General features: G+C 45.3%; 1 protein-coding gene across 5 annotated transcripts in view; it reads right to left on the bottom strand.

The window, feature by feature from the left end:
- Nucleotides 1–20,282, bottom strand: part of LSAMP (limbic system associated membrane protein) — a 965,192-nt gene that overhangs the window by 19,684 nt on the left and 925,226 nt on the right. For 4 of the 5 annotated variants that reach the window (XM_090150530.1, XM_090150525.1, XM_031613013.2 and 1 more), the window contains 3 exons: nt 10,094–10,228; nt 5,664–5,784; nt 4,585–4,733 (listed from right to left, as the gene is read on the bottom strand). In XM_090150530.1, coding sequence (XP_090006656.1) covers nt 4,585–4,733; nt 5,664–5,784; nt 10,094–10,228 — 405 coding nt within the window. Of the gene's footprint in view, nt 1–3,648; nt 3,756–4,584; nt 4,734–5,663; nt 5,785–10,093; nt 10,229–20,282 lie in introns of those variants that run through there. The other variant, XM_031613016.2, reaches the window with a different exon arrangement.

The raw sequence follows: 20,282 nt of genomic DNA, 5'->3' as shown, positions 1-20,282 counted from the left end.
TACGGGGGATGCGCTGAGAGCCTCAGACTTTACTCCAAACACCACCACCACAAGCAGATGCTCAGGCACAAGGCAGAGTATTTTGACAATGGGTACGAGAGGGTGCCCACCAGCTAGCACTTGTGCCAGGGTGCTAACAAGCAATGGCAGGTGAGAGGCAAGCGCCAGCTCTTCCGAGGAGATTGCCTCTTGCTGGGATTAAAACTGCTGGACCGAACTGATAACTGCACCTGAAGCACTTTGAGAGGTGGTGGTGGGATGCTGCCTGCTGCCTGCATCTAATTGGCATGGGTCCTGCCAGGTGCTGCTTCACCTCCGCTTTCCTCACTTGCTGAAGGGCACTGAGGATGCAGCAGGGCTCCTGCTGAGGTGGCAGTCTCCCATAATTGAGACAATTTAGGCAGCAGGACTGCATTGAGGTGTGCAGTAGCGCGCCGTTGTCTCCTGCTTTATCCTCAGGGATAAGCTGGCTCTGCAGGAGGCAGAAGTCAACTGGTCTGGAAGGACTTTCATTACTTTGCTCTGCCTTGCATGATTGCGCCAGGTGCTGCAACTGCTTCTGTGTGCCAGTGGATGTGTTTGCTCACATGTATCCATACATGTAAGCCTATGTATGCATATGCTTGTATGGCAGATATGCATCTGACATATACTTTTATATATAATATATACTGTGTATATATGTGTACTGCTGTGCAGCACGAGCTGACATATAAATTGTGGCTTTTACATCTGTAGCTTTTCATAGCACTCTGTTGGCTTAATGGAATGACAAGGAAACAAGTTCCCTCTCTCCTCATATATTTGTGGGAAAAAACCTTTCCCTTTAGCTGTGGTGCTGCTTCTCACCTTTGCTGTTTTGTGAGGCGGCCTGGCTTGACCTCTGTCAGGTCACCCTCACACTAAGGAATTTTACTTGCCCATTTCCTTGGTCTCATGGCATTTTGTGCTAGGCGTTACCAGCCCTGTTCCCAGGCTCTGCAGAGCTCCAGCACAACATGGTGCTGGCTCCCAGCTGCTTTGTTCACGTATATTTTTCACTCAGAGGGTGGTGACACACTGGAACAGGTTGCCCAAGGAGGTTGTGGATGCCCCATCCCTGGAGGCATTCAAGGCCAGTCTGGATGTGGCTCTGGGCAGCTGGGTCTGGTGGTTGGCGACCCTGCACATAGCAGGGGGGTTGGAACTAGATGATCATTGTGGTCCTTTTCAACCCAGGCCATTCTATGATTCTATATGGCATATCCCTCCCTTCTGCATGGGCTCTGGTGCTCCTTGAAACCTTTCCTGAACTAACTCAGCTCCCTGCAACAAAAGAAAACGTTTGGGAGCATTTAGAAGGGTGGATGGTAAAGCTGCCTTATGTTTTCACAAGTTGAGCTGTCTTTGTATGTGGCCCACTGGTATGGCGTGTACCCCACCAGAGTATGGGAAATGGCAAAAGCATGGGGCATAGAGCAGGGGGAATAAGAAGCAGGGAGGAGAGGATGGCAGCAAGCTATCAGATCCACTGTATCATCAGACAGGACATATGTGTGCTGTCTGCAAACATATTCCAGATTGCTGTTGGAGACAGGACCCTGGTTAAGACAGACCTTTGGGCTGACCCAGTATCACTATTTGTGTGTTGCTATAAGCTCAGTCTCCAGGAGCAAGGGGTATAAATCTCTCCACCTACAGCAGGCATTCATGCTGCTATATCCTTTATGCAAGATCACTAGCTATATATTCATACAGCTATAGGAAGCTGCTTTTGTAATTTAATGCATCTTCTAACTATGGCATTGACATCTAAGGCACTTGGTCTCTCTTAGAGTTTTTAAATGCAGGCGGAGACTCCCTGGAATGGAAGACACCCATTTTTCTCTGTTGCTGAACTGTTCTTTCACATCATTTTGCTAGCTCCCTATCTGCCCTCCACCTCAGACAAAGCTGCCAGCACCTCATTACTAACTTTCTGCTTGTTTCTGCACTGCTGACCACCGCTTTTTGTTGGTGTTGTATGGTATTTTTTTTTTTACAATGGGCCACTGTGTCTGCCTCCCTGCTGGGATGCTGCCCTACAGTGAGATTCATCTCTATTAAAAATAAATAAATAAATCCTGGATTCTGTGGAAGAAAAACACTCTGAGTATTTTAGTATGTACTGTATCTTGAAAAAACTTGGCATTGGTTTTCTTAATTTTTTTTTCTGCTTGGGTCTGTGGCTGGGATTGTACATTGCCGATTATTTGTGATCAGTACAGCATTTTTTTCAGCTGGGCTTGTAGGTTTCTGGGGCCACCTCTTTATGAAGCTTGATTCCCTTCACTCACCTCCTCCCAGATTTTTTTAACCTTAGGAATACCAACAGGAGTCTGCCTGAATTTAATGTTTTTCTCTCTTCCATACTAACTAGAAGGAGAATGGAAAGATCCTGAAACAGTATTACACAATTTTCACAATGGCCTTCTCCCTCCACAACACTGAATGCTGAAGAAAATGGGAATTAACGAAGCAACAAAAACAAAAGTTGGAAACAGTCTGAGGAAAATCATCCAATCTTTCTCACCTCCTGCACCTTCATTCTTCTGGCTCTTGTGAAGTTGCTACTTCACAAGTTCTCAAGTGTTTCACGGTACACATAGCACTTGAATTTTTACTGTAAAAATGATGAACAAAATCCAACAACTTGATAGAAGGAAAGTTACCTCGACACACATCAAAAGGAGGCTAAAATAGCACCCTCACTTTATTTCCTTGTTCAAGTCATCTCTAACAGTTGCCACCTTTCCTCTCGGTATAGCTACTGGCAACTTTGCAAGATCTCCACATTTTTCTTACAGGTTCTGCCACTGAATTCATGACCATGGGTAAACCACTTCTTCACTCTGTTTCTTAGTTTTCCTACTGCAAAAAGTGCTAATAACACTCACTGATTTCTGAATAACTTGCGATGTTAAAATATTCATTGCTAGCAAATCCTTTGAGATCCTTTGAGGTGAAGCTCTCAAGTCGTGCAAAATGCTTTTCTAGCAAAACCAACCCCTGTCTAATATCACGTGTCCATACATACATTATTGAATTTCATCTTATATTTTGTTTCAGTGATGTATTCAGCTCATCTGTGTAACAGGAACCAATAGAGAGGGCCAAATTTAGAATTCAGCCACAAATAATGGATTCTAAACTTAGCATTATATTAATATCAGCAAGAACAAATCTCAAGTATCTGAAAACTGTGTTCCAGATTGCTGCCTGAGAATTTCATTTGAATCTCCTGACAGTCACAAGATGAGGGTGAAAAGACCTTCAAAGTAGAAATTTGCTTTGTTTTCCTGACCAAATGCAGCAGGAAATCAAATATATGTATTTTTATGATAAATCTATTCTTCACAAAAAAAAAACCCACAGAACTCACTCAAATTTTACAAGAATTCAAACTGCAATGTAATAAATCTAGAGGTGTTAAACAAAGAATGCCAATGGATTTGTACTTTTGCAGTACATCTGCTAAAAAAAACAAAACCAAACCAAAACACTTTTTTTTTTTCCTGATGCTTTGATTAATCTGACCACACAACAGAAACTACATTAGATGCCTCTCACCCTAAGACAGATCTGCATAGTTTATTTTTGTTTCTGTTTAGAAGGTCATACAGGTCGTGGCCTAAGGGCTTTAATTCAGTTTGAGATCAGCAGTAGAATACAACCCTGTGTCACTTCTCGGTCTCTGGTCCATTTGTGTGAGTGGGTCATTCTGCTGCAGTCTATTTCTGGCGGCAATAGAAATGTGCAGTGAAAGCTGAGCCCAGGATTTGTGCCTTGAATACAGAACTGGGTTTTGAATACACCATAGTAAATATACTCATGTGTGCATGGGTGGGAGGAAAAGAACAGGGGCTAAACACAGGGTCAGACAGAACCAGATGCAAAATTCAGAACCAGCAGGTAGTTCTGTTTTAGAGTTTGTCATGACCCCAGCTTCTTTCTTCTTAAGTTTACTACAAAAACTCAGTAATTGAAAGGGAGCAATGAGATCCCAGAAAGTTGTTTCATATCTCACCTGCTGATTATCTTTTCCCCCATGTTCCCCAAGGTATGCCCTCTTAAATCATTCTGTCTTATGCTACTTCCTTCCTTCCCATTTTCTCCTGCTTTCAAACTCATTTCTCTTTTTCTTGACTCTGTTGTTCTCCTCAGGCTCAGTGGCTAGTTCTCTCCACCTCTCTGAATTACTTGTCATTTCTCAGCTGTCACAGCCCCTCTGAGCCTTGGCCTTTTCTCTGCTTATTAAAAGGGCTTTCACTCTGAGGGAGTTTTCAGTTCCAGTCTTAAAACAAACACATTTTGATTATTTTAACAAAGTCTGACTTTGGCAAATAAAGTCAATCAAAGGGCTTGACCGTAACCTTTTAATTTGGCTGCGTTCGTGTTTCACTCTGAGTATGGACATGTATGTGTCTGAAGCAGTCAGTTCTCAGCTAGAGGTTTGGGGAGGTTGACAAGCAGTGTTTTATGGACCAGTGATCCTGCGTGTTTCCAACACAGCCTGGTTCTTTGTGAGAGTGACCTGGACCTCCCCTCGCCCTCTTCTATACTTACTGTAAAGGTATAGGCTGGCATTTGTGACTCCCAGCTTGTTGGCAGCCACACAGGTGTAGTTCCCATAGTGCTCCTCAGTGACGTTGGCCACCATCAGCAGAGACTGGCTCCCCGTGCTCTTTATCTCCAGACCGTTGGCACTGTTTATCCTGGGAAGATAGGAGAAGAGGAGTGCAGTGCAGTGGACACTGTGTATTGGGGAGGAAAGCAATGCCCTTCAGACCAGCTGGCAGGTGAGGATAGAGGCAGGCAGTGAGGAGATGTGAGAAGAAAGAGGCCAGAGAAGGTACTGATGGGAAGCAGGAGGAGTCAATGAAAGGAAAAAGGAGTGCAGCAGAGAGGAGTGCCACTGGTAAAGCAGTGGAGAAGAAAGAAAAGCTGAAGGAAAGGGAAGAAGCCTTTATTCAGCACTGGCTTACATTGGGAAATGAACTTACTATGACCAACTGAGGGCTAGTTCATACTTGGAACAACGATTTTTAGTGAAACACACCAATTAATATATTTTAATATGAGCATTTACAAAAGCCAGGCCACCCCTGAGCCTGCTGACATTGGTCAGCCGAAAAACTACAATAATAACACTACCTTCTAAATACAATGTAAATGCTCAGGTATAAGGAACAGATCTTTTTTCTCATTTTCTCCCCATGTGCAAACTTTGGTGGCTCAGGTCCCAGAGATGGAGGAATCTTACTCCTCCCTTAGAAGGAGACAGCTAGATTGGAGTTACCTACTTGGAGACCAACACAATTTTTTTTATCACGATCTATTTAACACATGAACACTGGGAGGAAGGAAGCACTACTAATGTCTTAATTGTGAATTGCTCCATTACTGATTTAAAGGCAGGAGCTTCATCCTTAGCACTCCCTTCAGCATCTCTGGTTTAGAGAAGGATTGCCTCTTCCAGTCCCAACCGCACTGCCTCTGGGTTGAAGGGACAGTGTTGACTTACATGGCTCACAGAGAGTAATTTGCTTGAGGAGAAGAACCGAGGATGACAGCTGATTGTCTAAGGATGCCCTAGTGAGTGGACTGAAATGGAGAGAAAGGAAAAGGAGAGCTAATGGTCTTACCTGGTGTCATCCCTGTACCACTCAAAATCAGGTGTGGGCACTGCTGATGCCTCGCAGCGGAGTAAGGCTTGTCGTCCTGTGGCTGCCTCATTGCTCTTGGACTCTGTGATGGTGGGAGGGTCTGCAGGAAGGAAACACTGGGTAACTCACAACTTTCAGATAGATGGAAAAAAAGTAGAACTTCTTCAGGAACTTTGCTTCCTTTACTTCCTTATGCAAACGATTGGGGCTGGTGGAGAACTATAGCAGCCGTATGCTGGGGCACATCCAGCCCCTGCTCCTCTGAAAAATATCTGCTCTTTGAACTCCTCTAATAAGTATACCAGCATTACTCCTTACGCGTGCTTCTCTTCAGTGGCACTGAATAAAGCTCTGTCATAATTGCACAGGCATATGCAGGTAAAGTTGAGGTTAATGATAGACTCCTGTAATTCATGAATATTTACCTATGGATCTCTAGTTCACATGGCCTTATCAGAGAGAAGATGATGAGAGAAAGACTTTATCAATGGTAAAGAAAGAAAGCAGAAGCAAAAGAAAGAAAGCAGGAATTTAGCACTAGCATAAAAATTAATTTCCATACAACCTTTGCATCTACTGTCAAAACTATAATAAGAAAGGAAAGGTTGGTCTCTTCTCCCAGATAACTAGAGATAGGATGAGAGGTTATCACTTTAAGTTGAGCTAGTGGAGGTTCTGATTGGATTTCAAGAAGAATTTCTTCTCCAAAAGAGTGATGAAGCACTGGATCTAGCTGCCCAAGGAGGTGGTGCAGTCACTGTCCCTGGTGTTCATTAAACATGTAGATATGGCACTTAGGGACATGCTTAGTGGGCATGGTGGTGATAGTTGGACTGGATGACCTTAGAGATCTTTTCCAGCCTTACTGATTCTATGTTTCTTTGTTTCTACCAGGATGTGGTGGAGTCACCATTCAAGTACCATGTAGATGTGGCACTGAAGGACACGGTTAGTGGGCATGGTGGTGATGGTTGATGGTTGGACTTTACAATCTCAGAAGTCTTTTCCAACCTTAATGATTCCATGATTCTATGATCAACGTGCAGTGCTGGAGATGGGTCTCAGTGCTGGCTAAAGTACCGGGCAGGGTACCAGCAGCTTCACACTCAGCCCTGTGTTCAAAATGACAAGACTGACCAATGAAAAGGCAGGATTATTTCCATCTGGCCTCTGGGAGGGAGTCGGCACCTTGTCTGCCATCACCAGTGCTCAGGGACTCTGAGCCAGCTGCCACGCTGAGGCTCAGGCCACCACAAAGCACCCTGCCTGTGCACGGAGCTCAGCTCTGCTGCCTGTGTCCGTCCTGGCACAGGAAGGCCAAAAAAATAATCAAAATGGATCGTGCCTGTCAAATAAAAAAAATAGCGCTGTCTGGAAAACGTACTGAGAGAAGTTTGTTGTGAGCGCATTAGCCAGCTCAATGTGATCCCTTTCCTGACCTTAATCGGGATTTTATGCAGGGCTTTAGGGATATTGCAGTGCGCCCTCTAACATCATAAATATTAATAAGTGTACAGAAATAGGATCCTGCATTCAAAGGCTGCGGGTTCACGTAAATATTTTAATTCGGGAAGGAGGAGGGGTAATAAAAGGATAGAGAAGGTGATTTTTTTAAGCCTCCTTCTCCAATTTTTTGTTCAAGCCGTGCTGTCTGCTGTGAGAAAAGCCTTTTCCACTTCATTGAACCCAGCGCGTGCGATGAGTCATGCAATGAACAGAACCTTTCTGTGGGCCCAGAAAATGCAGCTGCTCCGTGTTTGGCCTACGCTGCCGCGGCAGCCAGGAGTGGGCTCCCTTTGCTGCTCTCCCTCCTCACTTCCTCAGGCCTCAGTTTCCCATCTGCAATGTGTCAGGGCCATTACTCAAGAAGCCTGAAGGTGGTGGTGTGAGACCGAAGCAGTGAGATGCTGCTTTCTCCTGCAGTGGGCTGACAACCTGCCCACTGCTCAGCCTCAGAGAGAGATGAGGTGATAAGGGATGGCCAGGGAGCTCCTCACTTGGGACAGGTCCCATTTTTCAATCTTATTGAGATTTTCATTGCTTCTACTGCATGTGTAGCTTAAGAAAGCAAGATAAGGAAAGAAGTATGCAAATATCTGGATTTCATCCCCCAAACAGGACCGATTTTTTTTTTGTTCTGTGCATCTCATGACCTCTTTGGATCTATCCCTCCCTGTGCTTGGCAACAAAAGGTCCTGCAGGAAACGATCATTTGCTCACATTACACATTAGGCCATGTAATGATACTGCAATACTGCATCAGATCTTATTTTCATATACCATGACAGTAAAAGGATCTCACTCTAGCACAGTAACTAAGAGTTGAAACAAAGTCAAAATTGTACATGGACTTTATCCAACCATGTTAAATACAGCCCTGAAATTATGTTTCATAGAAATATCTGAAAATACTAATTGCTTTTAATGGAATGTCTTGGGTTTATAAGCTCAGTTGTTTTTGACCAAAAAAAAACCCAACAAAACACCCAACCCAAAAAACCCACAAACCACAAAGCAAACCACATATTTCATGTATAAAACAAAAACTTTAGTTCATTAAATCTGCTACTGCAGTTTCACACTAGTGGTTAAGTCTGCCCATGAAGCAGCCTTTACTAAACTCCCACCATCCAATTTTCATAGAATCATAGAATGGTTTGGGTTGGAAGATCATCAAGTTCCAAACCCCCTGCTAAAATCAGGAACACCTAATTCCCCCCGAAGTGGTTTGGATTGCACAGATGCTGCAGGGACTCCAAAAGCAATGCCTGCAACCTTGACTTCTAAAGCAAGGCAGAAAAGTTGACCTGATGTGATGGTTCAGAGGGAAAGGAAGAGCAAGAATGGCACAAAAATGTGTTAAAACCACATATGGTGGGAAATGAGAGAGGGATGGGTGAAGCCACTTGTTGCTGCCAGGTCTGTCCCTACCAACTCCCAGGGGGTTCTACCTATTAATCAAGGGCACATGTACACATCCTGACTCATGCCTGTAACCACCTGAATTGCAGCTGAAGTTAGTGCTCTATGAGTCACCTGAAGAAGGTCAGCATAGGGTGTATGTCCCATTCATCCATCCTTGCTGCAGAGCTATTAGCCTCCAGTCACGGAAACAGAGCAGGCAGGTGGGTATATTCCTATCAAATAACTAGTGCCAAAACTGAGCCATACACATATGGGGGTGGCCATACACACATACAAGGCTATAGGAATGAAGGCGGTCTGACATATCTTATGTCACTGCAAGGGCACCTGAAGGATGAGGTGGACCCGCCCTGTGTGTGTGCATGGGCAAAGTGATCCATGCCCTGCTCAGCAGAGCATCACCCAGAGAGGATTCACAGGAGCTGGAGTGGGATGTAAGCCACATGGCTCTGCCTCTGAGTGCTCTGAGATGGACAGCAGGCCTCTTTCACCAAACACTTTTCTGTACTGCATTGATGCACAGAAAGCTTTATTCACATGACCTGAAACCAGCTTAAAAGTCATGTTCTGCCCCCTCTCACTAAGGTGCCTCTACCATGCATCCCCTCAGGCCACTTAAGCTTAGCCGAATCAAATGGATGCTTGCTTTGAGCAGGCTGGACCTTATCTATTCTTGCTGAAGCTGCTCTTCATTATGTTGTTATCTCAAATATCAATTAGTAAAAACACGGCATTGCCAGGACATCTGAGGGGAGAGAGAGGGGCAACACATTGACACTTCTTGTGAGACCCCATCTGAAGTACTGTATCCAGGCTTGGGGCTCCCAGTACAGAAAGGACGTGGAGCTCTTGGAGAGGAGAGCCATTAAGAAGATCAGAGGGCTGGAGCACCTCTCCTATGAGGAAAGGTTGAGGGAACTGGGCTTGTTTAACTTGGAGAAGGCTCTGGGGAGAGCCTTCCAAGTGTGGCCTTCCAATACTTGAAGGTAACATATAACCAGGAGAGGGTATGACTGTTTACGAGAGTGGATAGTGACAGGACAAGGGGGAATGGTTTTAAACTGAGACAGGGGAGATTTAGGTTAAATATTAGGAAGAAATTTTTCACACAGAGGGTGGTCACACGCCGGAACAGGTTGCCCAAGGAGGTTGTGGATGCCACATCCCTAGAGGCATTCAAGGCTGGATGTGGCTCTGGGCAGCCTGGTCTGGTGGTTGGTGACCCTGCACATAGCAGGGGGGTTGAAACTAGATGATCTTTGTGGTCCTTTTCAACCCAGGCCATTCTATGATGATTTTTCTCTCTTTTTTTCTCTTCTTTTCTTACGAATTTTGATATTTAAAGAACAAACTCCACCCTATGGTAAGCGCCTTATAGCTCCCCCCAATTTCAGATCCTTTAATATGCCCTAGAGGGCATCTCCATTTACCCCACAGCCACCTTTGCCCATGGGCAAGGATCTGCTCCCCCACGAGATACTCACAGTTCACAGTGACCCGGACTTGCTTGACATCTGCTGAAGCGACTTCATTGGCAGCTTTGCACTCATACTTGCCCGACTGCTCTCGTGTGATCCCCAAGATCTCCAGGTACTCCTCCTCACCTTCAAACTCCCTTCCTGCAGAACAGAAAAATACAGGTGATGGCTCTCTGGTAGGCATACAGACTGGGGAAGCCTTCTGCTTAATTGCTATGGAGGAACAATCACAACAGTGATTCTGCAAATAAACAACAGCCACTGAGGGAGCTATTTCGAGGTTATTTCAGACGCCGTATCAGCAAGATATTTGCATTTAGTTATTGAAAACTCAGGTACAGGAAATTGGGAAGGAAGCACAAATGGTAGTACAGTGTTGCACAGGCTGCCCAATAGACACAATCTCCATCATGTGAGGCTGGAGTGAGTTCTGTGGTATGACTGAGAGAAGTCAGCCCACTGATGTGCTTGACCAGGGGTGGCTGGTTCCCCAGATATGCTGGTGCACTGTCAGCAGCCCTTTCATCACTGCCAAACTGGGAAAAATGTCTTTTTGCCTCTCAGCGCAGCTGCCACCCTGAAGAGCCATCGATCAGACCATGCTACATACAGTTAAACACATCCAAACTGAGAAATAAAGTGTCATTTGATCCGCAGAGCCCAATAATCATTACGAATCCCCCATCTACAGTACATGAAATGACACATTTAAGCTGTGCTGCCTCGCTAGGACAGCTCTGAAAGCTGTGACTCGAGAATCAGGACAGATTTCCCCTCCTACCCCCCCAAAGAAAACATCAACACAACAACGACTCCCTTTCAGGCTCCTAGGAGAGCAGTCAGATTTTCCAGTGAAACTCTGCCCAGGAGACAATTTCTGCTCAAAGGGTGCTGAGCACTTCTGAAATTGTGCCCACTTCCCATTAGTTTGGTGGAGCTCAGCCAAGGCCCAGAGGACGGGGCTGCTCCTCAGCTCTGCAGCTCTGATTTAAGCCCCTTTTCGGAGCTCAAGTCCCCTACGGCCACCTGAAACAAATCCTACCACACAGGCACCTGGCTGCTGCAGTATATAAGCTTGGGCAAGCTGGGTGCACCACACACACAATGCGATTTGACTTTTGCACTAGAGATAGGAACTTGAGCAACTTCAGAATCTGCTCAGAATCTGTCAGTTACACCATTATTTCTGCCCTTTTCTTTTTTCCAGGCAATTTTCAGAACCATTCTAAGGGAAAACCATCCCCTGTCATGGAGATGTAGCACATGCATCTTTTAAGCCCATACAAAGACAAGCTTTCCCCTTTCTTTCAGTGATCTCTCCTCCAATTCCTACCAGATGTACAGATGAGCAGATACCTCATTGGTACATCTCAAATTTCCAACTGCTCTGATGCAGGTTTTCTCATCCCTAGCAGTAGACTGAGATGCCTTACAATGACAAAATCATGGAGTCACCAAGGTTGAAAAAGACCTCCAAGATCATCCAGTCCACCTATCACCAATATTTCCCCACTAAACCATGTTACATAATACAGCATCTAAACCTGCATGTCTTTCTGCATGGCAACATGTATTTTACAAGTCAATCCATTGGCAAAGCCCTGTCAGTGCTCTGAGACACTGCTTCAATCTTATACTGGTGCTTATGGATAGCCAGGGCAGAGTTCCTGGAGGAAGAGATAGGGCAGGATTTGCATAGGTATTTTTCAGTGGGGTAACTCATGAATAAGTCTGAGAATATTAACTCCTGTAGGAGCAGGGCTAGGCTAGTCCTGATACGGGAAGGAGCTTCAGTGCCCATCAAGCCCATTCCCACACTTCAGCATGACACAAGGGTTGTTTCCTGGTGATGGCCATGTCCTGCTCTCCAGTGACAATCTCCTCAGTCTCTCCAGACAGGCTGTTCCTGTGCTTCCCTGTCCTCGCTGCTGAAACCATTTCCCTGCAGCCTGACCAAGCCTTCCTTGCTGCAATTTAAGGCTATTATTTTTGTCTTTGCCACTATAGACAAAAAGAACAAATAAATCATTCCCTCCTTCTCTGCAATAGTCTTTTATCAACTTTAAATCACTTATGTTCTTCCCTTGATTGTCACAGGTTGATTTTTTTTTTTTTTTTTTTTTTTGGCTGAATAGTGCCAGGTCTTTCAGCCTTTTTCTTTAGGTGAGGTTTTGTAGACCTTGATCATTCCTGCTCTTTCCGTTTAGATCTCTCTGACAACACCCTAAACTGTACACAGCATTTCAGATACGAAGCATTACCGCAGCTGAACATAGGCAGAGGATTGCAACATTTCTGCACTGTGGTGCTGTTTGTATAGCCAATACATCTGGTGTGTTTTTGCCATAGCATGAATCATTTTTGGTTGGGAGGCTGGGATCTCCTCTAATTCCCACATCATCTTCTAACACGCTGCTGCCTGCTAATAATGCTCTTTGAAAATGCCACCCTCAGTCCGAGCTGACAACCACCACTCCACTCCTCTCACAGCAGCACTCCCAGTTGGTAGGTCAGCCAGTTGACTGGAAAGTTAATTGGACATCCAGGAAAGACTTACAGGGAAAAGGTTAAAACGTAATTTGCCTCTGCTTTGCAAATCATTTGCTCTGCAGTTCTGCCTTGTTTATATACAGGGCTCATTCCAAGTGGGACTTGCTTCTCCTGCAATTTGCCCTTGTCACAAGACTGTCACTGTAATGAAAAAAGGGTTGAGGGTGACTTACCAGCTCTAATGGAGTGGCACCCTCATTAGGGGTGCTGCTAATTCTGTCTATCAGAGCACTGCATCGCTGGGGCTCCAGAAAGTATCCTAAGAAGTGCACAATTTCCTAAGTGAAGATATTTTTCAGCTCCTCTCTGATGTATACACATGCACTTAAAACCATGTGCCGTGTCCAGCAGAATGGCTTCCAGCAGCACTGCTCAGCCCTTCCCAGCAGGTGATTCACATGAGGGGCTGCTGCTTTGCCCAGCAGAGCTCTACCAGCATGTGTGAAAGGGAGGCTTCTGTGTTAAAGGGAAGCTGAAGATACCACCAAGCCTATTTAGCTCCTCATTCCTCTGCCTTAGGATGCAGATATGAGCATACCACTTCAGGAGAAGTTTCTGTGACAGGCTGTCTGAAACAGTGGTGGTGGTGTCACTGATCCTGTCCCTGCAGTAGTGATCTGTTTCAACCCTGGGCATCAACATTTTCCTGTAACAACTTGGTTAATCCCATTGCAAGTAGGACCCCTTTGTTTGCAGCCCTGTCTCCCTAGAGTACATTAACCATTCCTAACAAAGAGCATTTATATAAAATTGAGGTGTCATAGTACGCATCAGAGAGAGAAAAAAGATATATCACGGTGTGTTAGAAAAATGTCAGGTTGTGATATCTTGCACAGAGCTGTAGAGATGTTTTCACTAATTCACCTTGGCAGCCAGATTAGGTGAGTCATATTAACTCTAACCTCCAAGGCAAAGCGAGGCGGGGGGAACAGAAACACAGCTCCATACACAGAGCAAATTTACAAATGTTTCAGCGCAGAAGCCAGCTTTGGCAGGGAGCTGATGGTTGTCGTGATGCAGTTTATCAAAGCGGGGAGGGAGAAGGTTGGGGCAGTGCTCTCTGGTGCATACAACAAAGAACATATTCTGTTAAGTGAAGAGCGGGACTGCCAGCTCGTGGCAAGAGAGCTGCTCCGTTCCCCACTAACAGAAAAAAATCTGCCTTAAGTGCACTACCCAGGGGAACAATTCTGGCCTCACTGCCAAAGCCGTCCTTGCTCACAAGGGCTGTCCCCCAGCTGTGTTGTCTTTTTTGGGGCAACTCCTTTGCTGTGAGGGGCCTTCTGTGTGTCCCCTCTGCCTGCCTGCCTCAGCCGCATTTCGTATCCTCTGGGTTCATAAATTAAATCATGAACCCTAACAGCAAACCAGCCCTGCAGTGCCAGCCTACTGGCAAGAAGCATCCTTCTCTCCATGGATGTGCCCTCATAGAAGCCCCCACAGAAGCCCCTCTGCATATTATCCCCCATTGACGTGCACACCTGCCTGTGCTCTCACCCATGCTGCCAAATTGCATTGTGCATGCAGAAACACAGACTTGGACCTTCCCCGTGTCTTTATGGACATTTCAGAAATGGGTGCACTCGCAGAGGTGGCAGCCATGATGTGTGCCATCCTCTCCTTTTTGTGCCTCCAACACTGGGCTCCTCCTTGTGCAGAAATTTCCTCAGTGCATTTCTTTTTTTAATTCCGTTGTGTTCTTCTATCAAACTGAAGCTCAAGCTCCATGAAAGTATCTGTTTGCATTTGGGATGTGCAAAAAGAGATCAGATGCTCTGCCTCTGTGTGCTTCTTCCAAGCCTCTTTGTAGTTGTGAAGAGGGGAGAGCAGAAGGGGCTATGTGGCCTGGCTGGGCTCTCCTCTGCCTAAAACAAGATACAAGGGCATGAAAAAGGAGTGCAAATCAATAAATGCCATTTGAAGTGGTGTATTTTGTGTGTAGCAACTTCCAATGCTGAAGTTTTTATTCCCTCTGCACTGTCCATTTACTGTTGAAGGTCTTGCCCTCTTAACTTTCCTTCTTCCCTCTGCAACTTGTATTCCCTAGAAATAGACTTCTAAAAGCCAAAAATAGCCAAAGGAGACTTTTAGACGTCATTTTCTTGTTTTACATCTAGCTGGGATTTTTTTTTTTAATTCAAAACTTTGAAGTTTTCGTTTATCAGCCTGTGTCTCCTCGCCCATCACAGATTCCAATGAGCTTGGCAATTTTTCTGTCCCTTAGCTGAAGAAACTTGTTTTTAGCAAAGAGATCAGTGGAGAGCAGCAGATGGTAGATGAGCAAAGGGACCGCCGGTGCTACAATGCTACAGCAAGGAGGGAAGGTAGAAAAATGAGCATGGCACGGGATACGGAGAAAAATAGATGGAGAAAATGAAAGATAATAGAGAGGAAACAAAGAGAGGAACAGAAGCTGAAGATGGGAGAGGGAAATGGAAACAAAGTGAGATCCTTCAGGGACTGAGAAAAAGAGAAAATGGTGGCCAGCTACAGACACAGAGAAATGCATTGAGCCAAAGAGTTAGAAAGGCAGGAAGAGAGATGGTGGCAAACAGAGATGCACAGTGCAGAGAGGCACAGGCTGCCATGGAGTCACCACTGCCAGAGGGACAGGAAGAGAGGGGTCAGATGTAATAAGGCAATAATTACTTTGTTCAGGGAGCAAGGCACAGCAGGGTATTTATTGTTCAAGCTGGCCTCATGCCTCCCATGCCCTTAGGTCTGTAGCTATTACACATAAACCAAAAAACGAGTGCAGAGCCAGTGAGGGCTCTGGCCGAGCTCCGGTTCCATGGATGCGAATGAGTCAGATCAGGAGGAAATACCCTGGCATGACTTTTCCTGGTGCTCATGGGACCTTGCTCAAAAGCGATCCCATTTTCTCCTTATGTGCAGAGCTGGCTGCTGTGCCTTTCCAGCCACTGGGGACTGTACCCCAGCTCAGAAAGCCTGCACACCTTATGGAGACCCTCCTCCAAACCCTACACACCTAGCATTCACGTACAACAGCTCTAGATGAAAGCAGCCTCTGTCTCCAAATTCCTGCTCCCCCTTTTAATACGTTACCACTAAAGGTCGTCTCATGCACACATCACTTGGTGTGGGCACAGAGCAGGTGTGCAAGAGACCACTATGTCTCAATAACAGAGTACATTTTTTTCTGTTCAAAACTCACATGTGGACATAAGAAAGGGAGCCTCTCTCTGAAATACCAAACTCTGGTTTTGTTGAATCAGAAAAAGGTATTTCATTCCGCCTCAGCTTGAGATGTCCATCTCTTTTCTTCTTCTTTTTTTTTTCCCCCACACACCATTACTTATTGAATTGGACCCAAGTTTGCTAACACTTTTTTAATGAACAGAAACAGCATTTTTTTTTATAGCTAAATTGCTCTTGCACAAAACTTGGCCATGATGCCAATGTATAAAGTAAATTATCAGCCACAAGGTAAATTAAGTCATCTAATGTCACAGCTACAGCATTATGCTCCCTAAATGTTGCATGCTGCGATGTGAGTTATGTTAGGACAGTGCTAAGAAACATCAAGTACTAATCCCACTGCCAAGAAAATGACATACAAACACGAACAAACCAATAGTTGCACTGTTCCTCCATTCCCAAAATTGGAGGTTACTTTACAATGTGAGGCAGATATCATAATCAGCTAGAGGAATCCCTGCGATGACACCAGATGCTTGAATAAAACCATGCATTGGAAGGGAAAGGTAGAGAAGTCCTCGGGGCTGAGGGGACTGTGCTGGAGCAGCTAATAAAAAGCTGGTTGAAAGCAAGAGGTCCAACAAGGAATGCCAGTGCCGGCCCAGCAGCCTGAGTTTAGGAGTTACATGATGTGCAGTCATGGATGGTAGCACAGCTGGGGTTTGTTGCCCACGTGGTAAGCACAGTGAGGCAATGTAAGCTGAGACCTACTCATGGATGGGATTGGGGTTTTCTGTATATCATGGAGACTAATGAAAGTTAATTAAAACGCAACAGAAAGCAGCCAATCACTACTGTCTCCAGTGGCTGGGTCACCTGGTTTCCTCTCATTTGGCCTCTTCTATTCCTTCCCCTACAAGTTCTTCCATCTTGGACAAAGCACTCGTGCTATCATTGTTAAGCAGTTAGAAGACAAATTTGACAAGTTCTTCCCTGTGGACCAAAGAAAAGATAACAGCAAGAAGTCCATTCTGGGGTATTTTCCATAAAGCACAGCTGAACCAGATTGCTTCTATCCTGCCAGCAGAGAGCAGGGACAGACTGCAATGTCCTCACTTTAATTCCATAAACCCTTATGTCAGGCCTAGCACTTTGGGAAACCTCATGTGATGCTCAGTGGTACTGGTTGTGCCAGTCTGCCAGTTTAAGAACTACAGGGTTGGTCTGTGCTTGGTGGGATCTTTAAATATCCTTCTTATTTTCTTTACAAGAGTCCTGTGTCCTGTGTAGAGCAAGACATGCTCAATATACTATTGTGCAAGAATCAAGCAGTGTGTTTTCACTGGCATCCACAAAAATGTTCCTCTGTTTTTAAATGTGAGTTTGTTGCCTTCTGTGTTATGCACGCTTGCACTTTTTGAGAAGAAGGGGTAAGAATGAACCCAGAACTTCAACGTAACTTAAACATTAGAAGAAATACAAAAAATAAAAATAATACAAAGATTCAGTGTAGCTCACCGAATTCCATGCTTTTATGTTCAAAACATGAAAAAAGCCTAAGAAATTACAATCTGTTCCAGATTTACTCGAAACAGCATTGACTCAGAAGCTTACACGTTGCTGTTGTTCTTTCTCTGCAAGCCGGAGTGAATCATTTCACGGACAGATCACACAGCCCCTGAATCTCATGTGCTTTTCGCAAGATCGTAATTCCTGTAGCTCATCTCTGTTTTCACTGAGGCTACTCTGAACACCGAGTTCACAACTAAAACATAAAGAGCAGGGATTTCCGTATCAGCCTGGATCTTTCCGCTGATCTTTTACACAGCTATAGTTTTCAACTGTAGAAATGGGGTCAAAGAGTTAAGCCACCCCTCAGCAAGATTTACCCTTTCAAAAACACGTCAGTGTGTTGTGACGCCCGGCGCCAATATTTGTATTGGTGGATTAGCTCCTTGAAAAATCATTTTGTTTGCTTTCCTGTTGGCCGCTCTCCCTGCTGCAATGTTTCTCAATTAGGTCCAGCACAGAGACTGCCTGACACCATCACCATACCTGTCATTCATGAAAGGAGCAAGGGGACTATTCTCCAGGGGACATGGGGGATTGGAAGCTGAGGCTGGGTGGCTGCTGTTAAGACCGAGTGTGCACGAAGCACTGCCAGGTATCAAAACAAGGATCAGAGGATTGGAGCAGGGTGGAGTGTGCTGCTAAGATAACTGCCGGGGCTCGTACACTGCAGGAACTTCAGATCAGTTGGGCTGGCTCCTGTGATATTATCATCTGAGTTATCTGCTGTTGATTCATAGTGATACTGGTCCAGATAAATGACTGCCTCAGCACAGGGTATGTAATTCCTATGCTATTAAACACGCCCTTGCTTTACAAAGAACAGGGAGTCTCTCTCTCTCTCAAACTAGCAAGGCTGACTGCGAAGGAGGAGGAAGGCTTTTGCTCATCTTGCAGCTTATACAATTGCACAGGGGAGGCAAGCAGTGAGGAAATACAGGCCCTGATTTTGAGCTGTTCAGCTCCCAGATGCTGCTCCTGCAGTTGCAATTGCAGCTGCTGGTCATCAGCTCTACTGGAAATCATGGCTACGAGTTAGATCCTCTCCCATCAGGAAAGTGGGAGATAAGAAAGGGAGAAAGCAGAAGAGGATGAGTAGAAGAAACAGTTTCAAACCACCTTCCCATTTCTTCCATGTTACCTTGTGAGACTACAAGGAAGTCTGAGAAAATAAAAAAACAAAAAGATATTTCATTGTCTTTGTCCCAGTTCCCAATGCTCTTTCTTTCCATGATGCTTCCAGAAAACTTCAACAACTGTACTGGATACAGGGTACAGAAGGAAGACCAAAAACACTAGAGAGAGCATGAGAAACCTTCATTTTATGTGCCAGACACATTGGCTCCTTTCTGCAACCTTCCTGAAGAGAAAGGTGTTTTATTAGCACAAGAGTTTTACCATAGCTGAAATATCAGTTGTTCTAATTAAACCAACACAGAGCAGGACACCTTAATCACTGGCACGAATTCATCTTCCTCGAGGAGAGAGGGGAAGAGGAATCACACCTGATAGGTGAGAGGGAAGAAGGGGAAATGTGCTGATTCCTCCATTTAGAGCACTAAGGAATCTCTCATCTCTGTAAAGATTAATGTAAGCTTCGGATGACATGTTTTATTAAATGGTTATATAATAATTAATGTTTGAAAACAAAGTTTCCAAAAGCTTCTAAATGCTTTAACAGAACAAGACCCAGCAGCTTTTAATGGCATTTGTGCTTGCAAGTCACTCAGGTGCACTGAAAAATGTCACCTTTGCTCCCCTATTCAAATCAGCACCTCATTTACTCCATCAGCACGACCCTGTGAGGCTACATGGAAGCAACCAGGGACAGGGGTGAAAACCCTGAGACCTCCAGGGAGAGGGCCCATGTCCCCTCAACCTTGGGCAGAGGGAGGAGGGATTGACAGCACACGGCCTGAGTGAGAAATCCATCAGCTGCTGAGCAAGTACCCAGACACCAAGGACACCTGAGGAAATAACAGCACGATAATTCCCTTCCCGACTTCCAAAGCTTGCAGTGGGGAGGCCCATCCGTCCCTGAGATGAGGCATGGCAACAGGCTAGGTAGAAATGCTGCTGGCAAGCTGGGAGGCCAGTGGGCCAAAGCTTAATAGGAAAACAGCGGTGATTTGTCTCCACCACTATTTATGTTTCAAGCACATGACAGGCTGTCAGTGGAATTGAGTGCTGTTAAATTTACTGCTTCTAGGATCTTGGCCACAGTTGCATACTTGACAAGTCACTTCATTCGAAGGGCTAGGTGTTGGGCCAGACCTTCATCCCCCTTGCTCCTCTTCAGCAAAAGCCACAGCTATCTGCATTTATGAATACCCTCCCCCTCTGGGTCTATATTAGCAGGGTATGAGCTTAGAGAAAAGGGACATTCCCTACACATTCATTTTTAACCCTGACATTTGCTTGTCTTGTTCTGAATGCAGATATGCTGGAGTTTAGAAACAGAGCTGAGCAGCAGGAGAAGGTGAGTAAAACTATGTATGTATGGGTACATGAATGGGGGAAAGTATGCATGGAAGCTGGGACTGAAAGCATGGCAGAGTGTTAACATGATGAGGTGCTCAAGGGAAGGCTGGCAGGCAGGAAAACGAACACAGGAGATGCTTGCAATCTTGCCTGGGTAGAACAGAGCTTCCTCTGCTTCCTCTCTGCTTTGGAAGACTGCAGTTCAGAGCACCATTTGCCTTCACTGTCCCAAAGGCTGCACTGTGCCTCTACACAGCTACATGCTCGCCCAAGAAAAAGCACCATTTTGGCAGATGTGACCGGTGACGGGCTCCATTTCTGCATGGGAACATTTCAGGGTTGATCCTTCTTACCTGGATCGCAGTCCAGGTGTGGCCCATCTCACGTCAGTGGGGCTATTTCCAGAGCCTCTCACAAAGCCTGAGTTCAGCCCACA

This window comes from Phasianus colchicus, chromosome 1 (genome assembly GCF_987193195.1).
Source record: "Phasianus colchicus chromosome 1, bPhaCol1.hap1.1, whole genome shotgun sequence".
Lineage (NCBI taxonomy): Eukaryota > Metazoa > Chordata > Aves > Galliformes > Phasianidae > Phasianus > Phasianus colchicus.
This window is presented reverse-complemented; position numbering and strand designations above follow the sequence as displayed.